This window comes from Cryptomeria japonica, chromosome 3 (assembly GCF_030272615.1).
Source record: "Cryptomeria japonica chromosome 3, Sugi_1.0, whole genome shotgun sequence".
NCBI lineage: Eukaryota > Viridiplantae > Streptophyta > Pinopsida > Cupressales > Cupressaceae > Cryptomeria > Cryptomeria japonica.
The window spans coordinates 176397033-176413099 of NC_081407.1; the positions used below are offsets into that span (position 1 = coordinate 176397033).

General features: G+C 42.1%; 1 protein-coding gene across 1 annotated transcript in view; it reads left to right on the top strand.

The window, feature by feature from the left end:
- Nucleotides 1-15138, top strand: part of LOC131874028 (epidermis-specific secreted glycoprotein EP1-like) — a 42707-nt gene extending 27569 nt beyond the window's left edge. The window contains exons 2-4 of the mRNA XM_059217236.1: nucleotides 13853-14605; nucleotides 14659-14970; nucleotides 15040-15138. Of these exons, the coding sequence (XP_059073219.1) occupies nucleotides 13853-14605; nucleotides 14659-14970; nucleotides 15040-15138 (1164 nt within the window). The remainder of the gene's footprint in view (nucleotides 1-13852; nucleotides 14606-14658; nucleotides 14971-15039) is intronic.
- Nucleotides 15139-16067: the final 929 nt, after the last annotated feature.

The window sequence follows — 16067 nt, forward strand, 5'->3', positions numbered from 1 at the left end:
CTCTCTTGATATGCTTTCTTAGGATAATCTTTTGTTGCTAACACTAACATTTGAACTTGTTTATTGTGTTGTTGTGTTTGCATTACTATTCTAATCCTTTTTGCAGAGCATCAGTAATTAACCAGTAACCACTTGTAACATAGCATCAATTATCGCTCCTTACCACCTAGAAGCACTCACTTCTAGCATTATACCTTTCAAAATCAATTGTACCCTTGTTATAAAACTACTTTCATTAACTATTTTAATTGTATCTTCTTTTTGTCCACAAAGTGCAAAACCTTAGTTCTTGTACTAAATTATTACACAACCCTTTTAAAAATATGTTCAAGTTTGATACATTTTTTGATACTCACATCATTATGGGTAAGTGCACCAAGTTGTGGTACCAAAAAGGTGCCACTTTTTACCTTTTCATAAAAATGCATCATTGGCATGAAAAGGTCATCCAAACCTATGGGTTGGATGCCCAAGGAAAATCCAACCCAAAGGGTTGGTATTCTCCCAAGCAAACCATTTGGCGAGCACCAAATATGGTGCTCGCCAAATGCAAAATTTTAAATTTTCACATTTGGCGCATGCCAAATGCAAAATTTTGAATTTTCACATTTGGCGAGCGCCACCCCTGAAGGAGAATATATACATGAAATATAACATTTAAGTATAGCTATATAGGAATTATGATGTAGATTCTAGTTTTTAGAGGATCATATAAAATTTCAGATAGTCAAATTTCAGTAATCGGCATGTCAAATTTTAGTAATCAACATGCTCCTATTAGCATTCTTTAGCTATGTATCTCACTCTCTTTATCTTCCCCACACTCTAGACCTATCTCTCTCCCTCTCTTGTCTCTCTCACTTCTCTATCCTTGACTCTCTCCGTCTCTCTTCTCTCTCTCTTTCTTATTGTTTCCCTCCCCTCCCACTCCTTTCTCTTGGTCACTACCTATCCATTTTATCCTCTCTCTCCCCACATCTAGGGTTGTCCCTCCCTCACTATTCACCTCACTATATCTCCCTCCCTATATTATTACCCAGATTTTTCTCCCCCTCTAGGTTTCTCACTTATTTAATTTTCCACCCTCTAGTTCTCTCCCTCCCTCTACACCTTTCTCTCCCTTCTCCTTACCTCTATCTATTTATGAACTCTCTCCCTCTCTTCTCTCTCTCTCTCCAAACTTATATATCTCTTCATTCTCTAGGTCTCTCACTCCCTCCATGTCTACCTATATATCCATCTCCTATTACTCATCTCTTTGTTCTTCTATCTCTTCTATTCTCCCTCCCTTCCCTCTCTAGGTCTCTACCTTCCTTTCTTCCTCTCTCCCTCTCTATCTCCCTCTCCCGCTCTCTCGTCTTCTCTCTTCCTCTCTTATTCTCTATCTTCATTATTTAGGTCATTACCTCTCCATCCCACCCTCTCTCCCCTCTCTATATTTCTCCCTCCCTTCCTCTCCACTTATCTACCTCTCAATATAGGTCTCATTACCCAACTCTCTTTATCCCCCTCTATCTATCTCACTCCTCTCTGGCCATCTAGGTCTCTCACCTATCTATATTCCCCCTCTATAGTTCTCTATGTCCCTCTCTACCTCTCTCTCCCTCCTCCTTAACCCTATCCCTTTATGAACTCCCTCCTTTTCTCTTCCTCCCCTAACCTCTTTATCTCCTCCTTCCATAGGTCTCTCACTCCCTCCATGTCTACCTTTCCATCCATCCCCTCTTACTCTCTTTGTTCTTCTATCTCTTATCTTCTCCCTCTCTCCCCTCTCTAGGTCTCTCCCTTCATTTCTTCCCCTCTCACTCTCTACCTCCCCATCTATACATACCCCCATATATATCTCACTCCTCCACTTTTTTATCCTCTCTTCCTCTTTTATTCTCTCTCTCTACATTCTAGGTCATCAAATCTCTTTCACCTCTCTAGGTTTATCACTTCCTTCTTCTCCACCTATCTACCTCTGCATCATGTCTCATTACTCACCTGTCTCTCCCCCCCTCTATCTACCTCATTCCTCTCTCTTTTCATCTAGGTCTCTCATCTTTCTTTCCCAATATAGTTCTCTCACCTATCTATTTGTCCCCTCTCTAGTTCTCTCCCTTTCTCTTCCCCTCGATCTCCTCCTCTTCTCGCTTTCCCCCGACCTCTCTATCTTCTCCTTCCCTAGTTATTGTATTCCCTCCATGTCTACCTCTCCCTCAATCCCCTCACACTCTTCTCTCCTCTTATCCCTCCCTCCCATTTATAGGCATCTCCATTCTTTTCTTCCCCTCTCACTCTCTATCTCCCTCTCCCTCCTTATCCCCATCTCTCTCTCCCTTCCCTACTAATTCTTATTATCTCGTTACCATCTACATCATCAGCTTTCCATCACACCCTCTCTACCCCTCTCTAGGTTTCTCCCTCATTCCCTCTCCACCTCTCTACATCTCCATCCATATCTCATTACCAACCTTTCTCTATGCCCCTCCATCTATTTCAACCCTCTCTCTCTCTCTCACACCCTATCTAGGTCTCTCATGCCTCTCTACCCCTCTAGGTATCTTATATCTCTATATAACCCATCTGGGTATGTGTAGGAGCATGGTGGGCCATATGACTCCTTAGGAAACCATTACTATATATCTTAGGATACCATATGACCTCTTAGGACAACATATGGTATCTTTACAAGTCATATGGTGTCCTAATGGGTCATATGGTATCGTTACGAGTCATTTGGTCTCCTAAGGGGTCATATGGTGTTCTATGACCCCTTGGGATACCATATGATCTCTTAGAACACAATATGAGCCCTAATGACACCATATGGTGTCCTAAGGGGCCATTTGGCATTTTTTGACCCTTAAGGACATCATATGACACCTTAGGACACCATATGACCCCTAATGAGACCATATGACCCCTAACGACACCATATAGTGTTCTAAGGGGTCATATGGTGTTCTATGACCCCTTATGACACCATATGACCCCTAACGACATCATATGGTGTCATTAGGGGTCATATGGTGTCCTAAGGGGTCATATGGTGTCGTTAGGGGTCATATGGTGTCCTAAGGAGTCATATGGTGCCCTAATGGGTCATAGAATACCATATGACCCCTTAGGACACCATATGACCCCTAACGATACCATATTGTGTCTTGAGGGGTCATATGGTGTCACAAGTGGTCATGTCATGTACTAGGATGTTAAAAGGGTTCATATGGTGCCTTAAGGGGTCATAGAACACCATATGACCCCTCAGGACACCATATGACCTCTTAAGACACCATATGGTGTCATTAGGGGTCATATGGTGTCCTAAGGGATCATATGGTGTTGTTGGGGGTCATATGGTATTCTATGACCCATTAGGATGTCATATGACCCCTTAGGACACCATATGACCCCTAATGACACCATATGGTGTTGTTAGGGGTGTTGTTAGGGGTCATATGGTGTCTTAAGGGGTCATATGGTGTCATAAGGGGTCATATGGTGTTCTCTATGACCCCTTAGGACACCATATGACCCCTAAGACCACCATATGGTGTCCTGAGGGGTCATATGGCATCGTTTAGGGTCATATGGTGTTGTTAGGGGTCATATTGTGTCCTAATGGGTCATATGGCGTTCTATGACCCCTTATGACACCATATGACCCCTAACACCACCACATGGTGTCCTAAGGGGTCATATGGTGTCCTTAGGGGTCATATGGTATTCTATGACCCCTTGATACACCATATGACCCCTTAGGACATGCCATATGGTGTCTTAAGGGGTCATATAGTATCCTAAGGAGTCATTTAGTATTCTATGACCCCTATGGACACCATATGAGCCCTACGGTCACCATATGGTGTCCTAAGGGGTCATCTAAATTCCTAAGGGGACATATGGTGTCCTAAGGGGTCATATGATATTCTATGACCCCTTAGAATACCATATGACCCCATACAACACCATATAATCGATAACGATGCCATGTGGTGTACTAAGGGGTCATATGGTGTTCTATGACCCCTTGGGACACCATATGACCCCTAATGACAACATATGGTGTCCTAAGGGGTCATGTGGTTTTCTATGACCCCTTGGGATGCCATATGAGCCCTCAAGACACCATATGACCCCTAAAAACACTATATGGTGTCCTAAGGGGTCGTATGGTGTTCTATGTCCCCTTAGGATACCATATGACCCCATACCACACCATATGACCCCTCACGACACCATATGGTGTAATAAGGTGTCATATGGTGTCCTAAGGGGTCATAGAACACCATATAACTCCTTAGGACACCATATGACCCCTAACGACATCAGATAACCCCTTAGGACACCATATGGTGTCGTTAGGGGTCATATGGTGTCATAAGGGGTCAGATGGTGTCCTAAGGGGTCATAGAAATATAACCCCTTAAGACACTGTATGATCCCTTAGGACACCATATGGCCCTTAACAACACCATATGGTTTCGTTAGGAGTCATATGGTGTCCTAATGGGTCATAGAATACCATACGACCCCTTAAGACACCATATGACCCGTAATTATACCATATGACATGTCCTAAGGGGTCATATGGTGTCTTAAGGGGTCATAGAACACCATATGACCCCTAAGGACACCATATGACCCCTTAGGACACCATATGGTGTTGTTAGGCTTCATATGGTGTCCTAAGGGGTCATAGAACACCATATGACCCCTAATTACACCATATGAACCCTAACGACACCATATGACCCCTCAGGACACTATATGGTGGTCTTGGGGGTCATATGGTGTCCTAAGGGGTCATAGAACACCATATGACCCCTTATGACACCATATGACCCCTTAAGCCACCATATGACCCCTAACGACACCATATGGTGTTGTTAGGGGCCATATTGTGTCCTAAGGGGTCATATGGCATCCTAATGGGTCATAGAATACCATATGACCACTTAGGACACCATACGACCCATATGGTGTCGTTATGGGTCATATGGTATCCTAAGGAGTCATATGGTGTTATATGAAGGACACTATATGGTGTCGTTATGTGTCGTATGGTGTGTTAAGGGGTCATATGGTGTTGTATGACCCCTTAGGACACCATATGGTGTTGTTATGGGCTATATGGTGTTTTAAGGGGTCATATGGTGTCCTATGACCCCCTAAGGGGTCATTAGAGGTCATATAGTGTCCTATGACCCCTTAGGACACCATATGACCCCTTAGGATACAATATGGTGTCGTTATGGGTTATATGGTGTCCCAAGGGGTCATATGGTGTCCGATGACCCCTTAGGATACAATATGGTGTCGTTATGGATCATATGGTGTCCTAAGGGGTCATATGGTGCAGGACACCATATGAGCCCTCATATGATGTTGTTATGGGTCGTATGGTGTCCTAGAGGGTCATACGGTGTCATATGACCCCTTAGGACACCATATGGTGTCATTATGGGTCGTATGGTGTGCTAAGGGGTCAGATGGTGTTATATGACCCATTAGGACACCATATGACCCCTTAGGACACCATATGATGTTATTATACGTTGTATAGTGTGCTAAGGGTTCATATGGTGTCATACAACCCCCTAAGGGGTTGTTAGGAGTCATATTGTGTCCTATGACCCCTTAGGACACCATATGACCCCTTAAGACACAATATCATGTTGTTATACATCGTATGGTGTCCTAAGGGGTCATATAGTGTCCTATGACCCTATAGGACACCATATGACCCCTTAGGTGTCATTAGGGATCATATTGTGTACTAATGGGTCATATGGTATCCTATGACCCCTTAGGACACCATATGGTGTCGTTATGGGTTGTATGGTGTCCTAAAGGGTCATATGGTGTCCTATGATCCCTTAGGACACCATATAGTGTCGTTATGGGTTATATGGTGTCCTAAGGGGTCATATAGTGTTCTATGACCCCTTTGGACACCATATAACCCCTTACGTGGCATTAGGGTTCATATTGTGTCCTAAGGGGTCAATGGTGTCCTATGACCCCTTAGGACACTATACGACCCCTTAGGTGTCATTAGGGGTCATATTGTGTTCTAAAGGGTCATATGGTGTCCTATGACCCCTTAGGACTCCATATGACCCCTTAACACACTATATAGTGTCAATATGGGTTATATGGTGTCCTTAGGGGTCATCTGGTTTCCTATGATCCCTTAGGACACCATATGGTGTTTTCATGGGTCGTATGGTGTCCTAAGGGGTCATGTGGTATCCTATGACACCTTAGGACACCATATGGTATTGTTATGGGTTGTATGGTGTCCTAAGAGGTCATATGGTGTCCTATGACCCCTTAGGACACCATACGACCCCTTAGATGTCATTAAGGGTTATATTATGTCTTAAGGGGTCATATGATATGGTGTCATATGACCCCTTATGACACCATATGACCCCTTAGGACACCATATGATCCCTTAGATGTCATTAGGGGTCATATTGTGTCCTAAGGGGTCATATGGTGTCCAATGACCATTTAGGACACCATATGACCCCTGAGGACATCATATGGCATCGTTATGGGTTGTATTGTGTCCTAAGGGGTCATATGGTATGCCCTTAGGGAACCATATGTCTCCTTAAGTGTTGTCAGGGGTCATATTATGTCTTAAAGGGTCATATGGTGTCTTGTGACCCCTTAGGACACCACTTCATGTCATTATGGGTCGTATGGTATCCTAAGGGGCTATATAATGTCCTACGAACCCTTAGGACACCATATGACCACTTAGGACACCATATCGTGTTTTTATGGGTCGTATGGTGTGCTAAGGGGTTGTTAAGGGTCATAGTATCATAAGGGGTCATATTGTGTCCTATGACCCCTTAGGAAAAAATATGGTGTCGTTATGGGTCGTATGGTGTCCTAAGGGGTCATATGGTGTCCTATGACCCCTTAGGACACCGTATGACCCCTTAGGACACAATATGGTGTCGTTATGGGTCGTATGGTGTCCTGAGGGGTCATATGGTGTCTTATGACCCCTTAGGACACCATATGACCCCTTAGGTGTCGTTAGGGATCATATTGTGTCCTAACACGTCATACGGTGTCTTATGACCCCTTAGGACACAATATGACCCCTTAGGACACCTTATGTTGTCATTATGGGTCGTATGGTGTCCTAAGGAGTCATATGGTGTCCTAAAGGATCATAGGACAACATAGGACCATATTGATACCATATGGTGTACTAGGGGGTCATATGGTGTCCTAAGGGGTCATAGGACACCATACGAACCATACTGACACCATATGGTGTACTAAAGGGTCATATGGTTTCCTAAGGGGTCATAGGACACCATATGACCCCTTAGGACACAAAATGACCCCTAAAAACACCTAAGTGGTCATATGGTATCCTATGACCCATTAGGACACCATATGGTGTCGTTATAGGTCGTATGGTGTCCTAAGGGGTCATATGGTGTCCTGAACACTTAGGAAACCATATGGTGTTGTTATGGTAACCTAAGAGGTCATATGGTGTCCTATGATCCCTTAGGACACCATATGACCCCTTAGGTGTTGTTAGGGGTCATATTGTGTCCTAAGGGGTCATATGGTGTCCTATGACCCCTTAGGACACCATATGGTGTCGTTATGGGTCATATGGTGTCCTAAGGGGTCATATGGTGTCCTATGACCCCTTAGGACACCATATGGTGTCGTTATGGGTCGTATGGTGTCCTAAGGGGTCATATGGTGTCTTATGACCCCTTAGGACACCATATGTCCCATTACGTGTTGTTAGGGGTAATAATATACAAGGAAAGAGAGATGAGAGACCTTGATGACAAGAGAGAGGATTAAGATAGATAAAGGGGGCGAGCGAGAGGTGAGTAATGAGACTTGATGTAGAGGTAGATAGGTGGAGAAGAAGGAAGTGAGAAACCTAGAGAGGGGAGAGAGAAAGTTGATGACATAGAATGTAGAGAGAGAATACAAGAGGAAGAGAGAATAAAAAAGTGGGGGAGTGAGATATATATGAGGGTATCTATGGATGGGGAGAAGGAGAGGGAGAGGGGAAGAAAGGAAGAGAGATACCTAGAGAGGGGAGGGAGGGAGAAGATAAGAGATAAAAGAAAAAAGAGAGGAGTAATAGGGGAAAGATGGAGATGTAGACATGAAGTGAGAGACCTGTGGAAGGAGGAGATAAAGATTTTAGGGGAGGAAGAGAAGAGGAGGGAGTTCATAAAGGGATAGGGTTAAGGAAGAGGGAGAGAGAGAACTATAGAGGGGACATATAGATAGGTGAGAGACCTAGATTTTGAGAGAGGAGTGAGATAGACATAGGGGGATAAAGAGAGGTGGGTAATGAGACCTATATGCAAAGGTAGATAGGTGGAGAGGAAGGGAGGGAGAAACCTAGAGAGGGGAGAGAGGGCGGGTTGGAGAGTTAATGAACTAGATAATGAAGATAGAGAATAAGAGAGGAAGAGAGATAATGAGAGAGTGGGGGAAGGAGATATAAATGGAGAGGGGAAGAAAGGAAGGGAGACATCTAGAGAGGAAAGGGAGAGAGAAGAGAAGAGATAGAAGAACAAAGAGATGAGTAAGAGGGGATGGATGGAGAGGTAGAAATGGAGGGAGCGAGAGACCTAGAGAATGAGGAGATGGATCTAGGTTTGGAGAGAGAGAAGAGAGGGAGAGTGTTCATAAATAGATAGGGGCAAGGGAAAGGGAGAGAAAGGTGGAGAGGGGGGGAGAGAACTAGAGGGTGGACAATTAGATAAGTGAGAAACCTAGAGGGGGAGAGAGGTGGGTAATAATATAGGGAGGGAGAGGTAGTGAGGTGAATAGGGAGGGAAGGAGAGCCATAGACATGGGGAGGGAGAGGATAGAAGGGATCGATAGTGAAAAAGAGAAACGAGTGGGAGGGGAGAGAAATAATAAGAGAGTGAGAGAGAAGAGAGAGGAAGGGAGTCAAGGATATAAATTAGGGTACAAGGAAGGGATGAAAGGTAGAGAGGGTGGGATATACCTAGAGAGGGGAGAGAGAAGTGAGAGAGACAAGAGAGGGAGAGAGATAGGTGTAGAGTTTAGGGAAGATAAAGATAGTGAGATACAGATCTAAAGAATGCTAATAGGAGCATGTTGATTACTGAAATTTGACTAAGTATGAAATTCAATATGATCCTCTAAAAACTAGAATCTACATTATAACTCCTATAGAGTTGAAACCACTCTCAAACATCCTGCCAATATATACATGAAATATAACTTAAAGTGACTTATACTTAAATGTTATATTTCATGTATATATTCTCCTCTCAGGATGGGTATAACTTGTGCCCAAGTTGAAAAATTTGCATCACAAAACCTTCAAATTGGACAATGCAAGACATTTGGTGCATGCCAAATTTGGTGCTCGCAAAATGAAAAAAGTTGACTTTTCTCATTTGGTGCACGCCAAATTTGGCACACGCCAAATGGGAAAAGTCATTTTTTTTCATTTGATGAGCGCCATATGGTGCTCACCAAATGGTCTGCATTGGAAACCACCAACCCTTTGGGTTGGATTGTACTTGGGCATCCAACCCAAAGGGTTGGACGACCATTTCATGCCTGAGGCATGTTTTTAACAGAAGATTAGAAATTTTCCATATGTTTTTGGCCGTGCTCTCCATTAGGTTTGCACGTGTTTCAATAAAACTAAAAAAAACACCATAAAGACCTCAATCTCTCTCTTAGCTATCCAAGCATGTAATTCTTTTCACATTTTGATTTCGTTAAGGCTTTCATCTATAATTTCTTTTGTTAGTGTGTTTGTTTTTTGGTCAAAAACCAACATGCACTATTTTGGGTATAGTTTTTTACACGTTCATCGGATTTTGAAGAAACTTACATTTTTAGAAACTAGACTCCATTCTACACAATGTAAAAATATTTTTTTTATATTTTTGATTAGTTATCAATGATTTTAGGGGGGGGGGCACGCTCAAATTTCTATTTTTCAGGATGTGTCCACTTCGAAAATTAGTAAAAAATCATATACTCATTAAAAAATTAGCTGAAAAATCTGGCATAAACTTTAAGGTGTTAGCTAATTTCTTACCGAAGCGATTTCAAAAATTCAAAAAAAAGTTAACATTTTAGGGGGGCCACAACAAACGCTATGTTATGTTTTTTGCATAAAAATAGGACCACTTTTTGTGGCCCCCCTTTTTGAAGCCCTTACTCTCCACCATTTTCAAAACAAATTAGTAGTTTAGAAAGTAGACTCGAAGCACTCTGACTTTTGTTCTTGTTGCATCTTCAAATTTGGAGTGTAACTATCTTCAATTTATCGTTGAAGTTCAGACTTTGTTGATTTCAGAAGAAAAAAAAAGTGGCATCTTAAGACCCCCTTTTGGTACAACAACTTGGTGCACATACCCTTATCATTTATATTATTACTTATTGTATTCTAAATTTATAAAAAAAATGATTAAATTTGATTTAGTGGTTGAAATAAGGAATAAAAAAAACAAGCCCGAAAATGCATTCATTAACACCACCACTTTTTTTTATTACAGATAAAGACATTCTCTCTCTCTCTCTCTCTCTCTCAAGTCTCTCGCCCTCCCCCCCTCTCTCTCCCCTCTCTTAGGAGTCTCTCTCTCTCTCTCTCTCTCCACCTCTCTCAGGTGTCTCTCTCCCATTCTATCCCATTCTTTTCCTCTTTCCCTCTCTCCCTCCCTCCCCCATCCTCTCTCTTCCCTCTCCCTCTCTCCCTCCCATTCTTTCCCTCCCCCCTCTCTCAATTCTCTCTCTCATTCCCTCTCTCTCCTACGCCCTTTCTCTTTCTCTCTCAACTGTATCTCCTTCTCACCCCCCCCCCCTCTCTCTCTCTCTCTCCCCCATTTTCTCTCTTCGTCCCTCCATCCCCCTCCCTTTCTCTTTTTCTCTATTGTCTCTCTTTTTCCCTCTCTCCCTCTTACACACTTTCTCTTTCTCTCTCAATTCTCTCTCCCTCTCTTTCCCTCTCCCCCTTCCCCACCCTCTCTCTTCCCTCTCCCATTCATTCCCCCCTCTATCTATCTCGATCTCTATCTCCCTCCCCCCTTCTCTCTCTCTCTCTCTCTCTCTCTCTCTCTCTCTCTCTCTCTCTCTCTCTCTCTCTCTCTCTCTCTCTCTCTCTCTCTCTCCCAGACTCCCTCTCTCCCTCTCTCCTACTCCCTTTCTCTCTCAAGTATATCTCCCTCTCACCCTATCTTTCTCTCTCAAGTATCTCTCCCTGTCACTCTCTCTTTCCCTCTCTCTCTTTCTCTCTCCCTCTCTCCCTCCCAAGCCTAACCTAAGAGAGAGAGAGACCTAAAAGAGAGAGAGAGAGAGAGAGGGATGGAAAATGAGTAGAAGACTAGAGAGAGAGCCCAAGCGAGAGAGAGGCAAGGAGGAAGGGAAGGGTTGAGAATGAGGGGTAGGGATATCTCTCTCTCAAGTCTCCCTCTCTTTTTCTCAACCCTTACCTTCCCCTCTCTCTCTCTCTCTCCTCCCTTTCTCAATTAGGCTCTCTCTAGGAATTCTTTCTGGTATCTCCCTATCTTTCCACCAACCCCTCTCTTTGTCTCTATGTCCATCTTTTTGTTTGTCTATCTCTCTCTCTTACCTAGGCTCTCTTGTTAGTCTCTCTCTCTCTCTCTGGTCTCTCCCTCTCTTTTCATCAACCCCTACCTCTCTCGCTCCATATCTCTCGCTTGGGCTCTCTCTCTTTGCATCAACCCCTCCCTCCCTCTCTCACTTAATCTCTCTCTCTCTCTCTCTCTCTCTCTCTCTCTCTCTCTCTCTCTCTCTCCCTCTGGTCTCTCCCTCTCTTTCCATCCCTTCCTCCCTCTCTCATCGATATATCCTTCTCTTTCCATCAACCCCTCCCTCCATCTCTCTCACTTTCTCTCTCTCTCTCTCTCTCCTCGGTATTTTATTTCCAACAACCAGAGAGAGGGAGAGAGAGAGAGAGAGAGAGAGAGAGAGAGAGAGAGAGAGAGATGAAGAGAGTGAGAAATAAAGAGGAAGGTGAGGATTGAGGGAGAGAAATCCCAAGTGAGAGAGAGAGAGAGAGAGAGAGAGAGAGAGAGAGAGAGAGAGAGAGAGAATGTTGATACAAGCATGTTGATTACTGAAATTTGACCAAGTTTGAAATTTATGAATACTCTCAAAACTAGAATCTGCATTATAACGCCTAGAGATCTGAAACCACTCAGACATCTTGCCAATATATACATAAAATATTGACTTATACTTAAATGTTATATTTTTTTGTATATATTCAGAGAGAGAGAGAGAGAGAGAGAGAGAGAGAGAGAATTTGCACTCTTCAAAATGAAAATGCACTTGTCAAAATGCAATTCCATTTGGCACGTGCCAAATTTAGCACTCACCAAATAGATTTGGCATGACCAAACCTTACGTTCAGCATGCCAAACTTATTGAATGCGCGCTAAATAGAGCACACCCCTTATTTGGCATGCACCAAAGGGCCTGATGGGGGCCAAAAAAGTTTTTGGCACCTTTTTGGTCCCCCATCTTGATGCACTTGCCATATATATATATTTCATAGAATATAAAGTTGAAAGATCATAAGATTGATACAATTTTAAATGAATTATACTCTATTATATATGATGGAGAAAACTTATTCACAATTATTTAAACAATCTCATGTAGTCATACAATATCAATTATAAGTAATAGAATAGGTTGAAAACTTTGACATTTAAAATCAATTTTGAAAATTAATAATTTTGTTTTGCTTTTATAAGTTTTTTTCTTTTCTAACACAAGAAAATCCAAAAATCATATGTAAATCTATCATAGACTCTTGAAATTTCATGCATTTAATCTATAAATCTTGTTCATGAGCCCACAACTTAATAAACCAGCTGCGATAAGACACTTTTTTAAGGTAAGAAAAGAAACAAAATCAACTGCCAAAGTACGAAACCATTTCACCACCACCACGTGCGCCACTTGCATTTGAAAGGACTTAGTAGACATTTTGATCACGTAATGTTTTATAAATATCTCAGACGCAGAGTGCCAAACGATGACTATTGACTTCGACTAGGGAAAAAGCACCAATAGATAACATAGTTCCAATAACCGTCACCTTATTGTCATGTTGACCCCCCAATAGCCGTCATAGTGAAAACACCATTAATAAATTTGTTTTGTACCAATCATTTTTTGTAATTAATTGGCCCATTTGTGCACAACTATTGGAACATTTGTCCCATTTGTGTACCACTATTGGAACATTTGTGCACCACTATTGGGACATTTGTCAACAAGTACTAGCGATTTTGAGTTGACGGTTACTGAAACATCTTTAGTTAGGTATTAGGGGACACTTTGAAATGTGTACTTTTTGACCTTTGTGCGCATAATTGATTCCACAACGTGCATCGTTACTACCCAGAAGCCAGATCAATAGCTATAAGCAATTAAGTCGCATACGAAGACAACTAAAAAAAAATCAAAATCTAATGTACCATTTAAGATATGTAGATGAGCGAAATTAGCTATGACGGCTACTGGTGCTCTTCCCCTAGAACGAGTACAACTGGTACGTAAACTCCGGCTCTGATTAGTAATTCATAATATTTAAGAAAAAAAAAATTCCACTTCATCCATTTGCATCTGCCGGTAAGAACTTTTCGTACATTCATCACTTCGGTGAGAGTCCATTAAGTCACCCAAGTGACGAACCTTCGGTGAGAGTCCATTAAGTAGAGATCATCCTATGCAATTTCTAATCCAAATAACCCAAGTAGAAGCAATGGATTTTACTTGTAAGCTGTTATTTCTTCTAGTGGTACTCATGAGTGTGGAAGCAAAAGTTCAGGGACCTTTCTCCTATGTGAACGAAGGAGATCTGGGGGACTGTACAGTGGAGTACGGTGCAAACGATCGAGTCACACCAATAGCATCTGTTGGAGGCATATTTCAGTTGGTTTTCTTCAACACCACGCCCAATGCATACACATCAGCCATCCGCATGGGGTACGACAGCAATGCTGAAACCATGAGCTTTGTGTGGACGCCAAAGAGACACCACGTCGTTTCGGAGAAGGCCACTCTCAACTTCACAAGCCGAGGAGATCTGGTGCTCTTCGATGCCGATGGCCCCCTTGTCTGGTCTACCAACACTGCTAACAAGGGCGTCGTCATGGGGATCGAACTCCGGACCAACGGTAACATGGTGCTCTATGACAAAAATAACAGAACAATCTGGCAGAGCTTCGACTCCCCCACAGATAGTCTCTCGGTGGGGCAGTCATTAGACATAAGCCGAGTGAAAAAGCTGGTGAGCCGTACTTTGGAGAAAGACGCCTCGGAGGGGCCTTACACTCTGCAAATGGAACTGGCGGCTTTGCGCTCTATGCCAGTTTGCCTAATCCTCTGCCCTACTGGACTCTCAGCTTCTATGGGAGTGAAAGAAAGGACTTGTGAGCGGCCGGTTTCGACCATCACCTTCCTCAGCGACCCTGAGGCCGAGAATGGGTTCCGCCAGATAATCGAAATGCAACTGAGCAACTCGAGCGCCCCTGCACAACAGAGAGCACGAGAGCTTTGCAATCTCAGTTCCGAATCCACAGTTAGCCATTCCTTTAATTTTCCCAGGTTTAATACTACCTTGTCGCTCCTCAGGCTGGATTGGGATGGGAATCTGAGAATGTATACATTCTCCCCGCTGTAGAATACAATACTTGGGACATCACATATGAGCGGTTTAAGAGCGGAGAAGGATTATATGGGTGTGGTCCGCCGAAAAAGTGTGGGTCTCTTGGGGTGTGTCAAGATAGCAGTTGCGTGGCGTGCCCTGAACTTCTGTGGAGTTCTACAAACTGCTCTCCTCCAAAGCTGCCCAGCAGCAGTGGCAAGAGCTCTGCTTCTGTGGACTTCTACAAACTGGTTGGGGTGGAGCATTTCTCTAACAAATATGGAACAGGAATTGGTAAGGTAACGGTGGTAGAATGTAAGAGGAGGTGTTTAAGCGACTGTAAGTGCGCTGCCTTCTTTTATTAGCAGGAGTCGTCAACATACTTCCTTACACAGAGCTTGTATACTCTGCAGCAGCTTGGCAACAGCACGCATCTTGCCTTTATTAAGTACGCGAAAAAGGTGTAATGGCCGTCTCATTGTAGTAAATATATGAAATAGAATAACCGGAATCGTTCTCTCCTAGGAAATACGGTCCCGCTAAAACAGGGTGTTCAAAAAAATAAAACAAGAGTCCTATGTGTGTTTGAAATTCATTAGTCTTAATCAATCATATATAATTTGATATTTAAATCAAAGTAATATTGTACGCTCCTTTTCATGTCATTTTCTTTTTGAACAAAGTAAATACTAGTATATCCATCTTCTATGTTGAGGGATTTATCGATTAAAATGAAATTGGAAGTATGGAATTGAAATGTTCAAATAATGCAAAGAATAAGATATATATTTGATACAAAAAATTTCACACAATCGAATCTAGAAATTATAAACTATGGATATAATGAATTGTGGAAATATGATGTCATTGATTGAGTAAACTTTCTTAGTATAAATAGAAGTAAAAAATGTACACCTTAATTCAAAATTTAGAGAGGGTTTTCAATCATCATCATTATTTTTTCTCAATTCTAAACTTTCGTTAATATATTTAGTATATTTGTAATAATAAAAAATTTATACTTTGATTCCTTTTGTTTCTTGTGGGTTCATTTTTATTAATTTATTTATAATATAAGGATTAGTACATAAGTAGTATATTTTAGTATTAAAAAATTGGTAAATAATATAAGTCTGATTTGATTTGATTTGTATATTTGTATATTTGTAAGAATAGTTTTATATTTTTTTTAATCCATTTATTACTTTGGATTGAATTTGCATGCATGGAGTTAACTTTTGTTGTTTCACATATATGAAAAAATGATCTCATAACTTGCAATTTCTAATTTGAATCCAGGCCCAATTCAAATCCCTCCAACTAGCTATTATAAGCTTACTTGCACACAAAATTTATTAGCTTGCGTATTATGGCATTATATATAAGGGAAAACCCT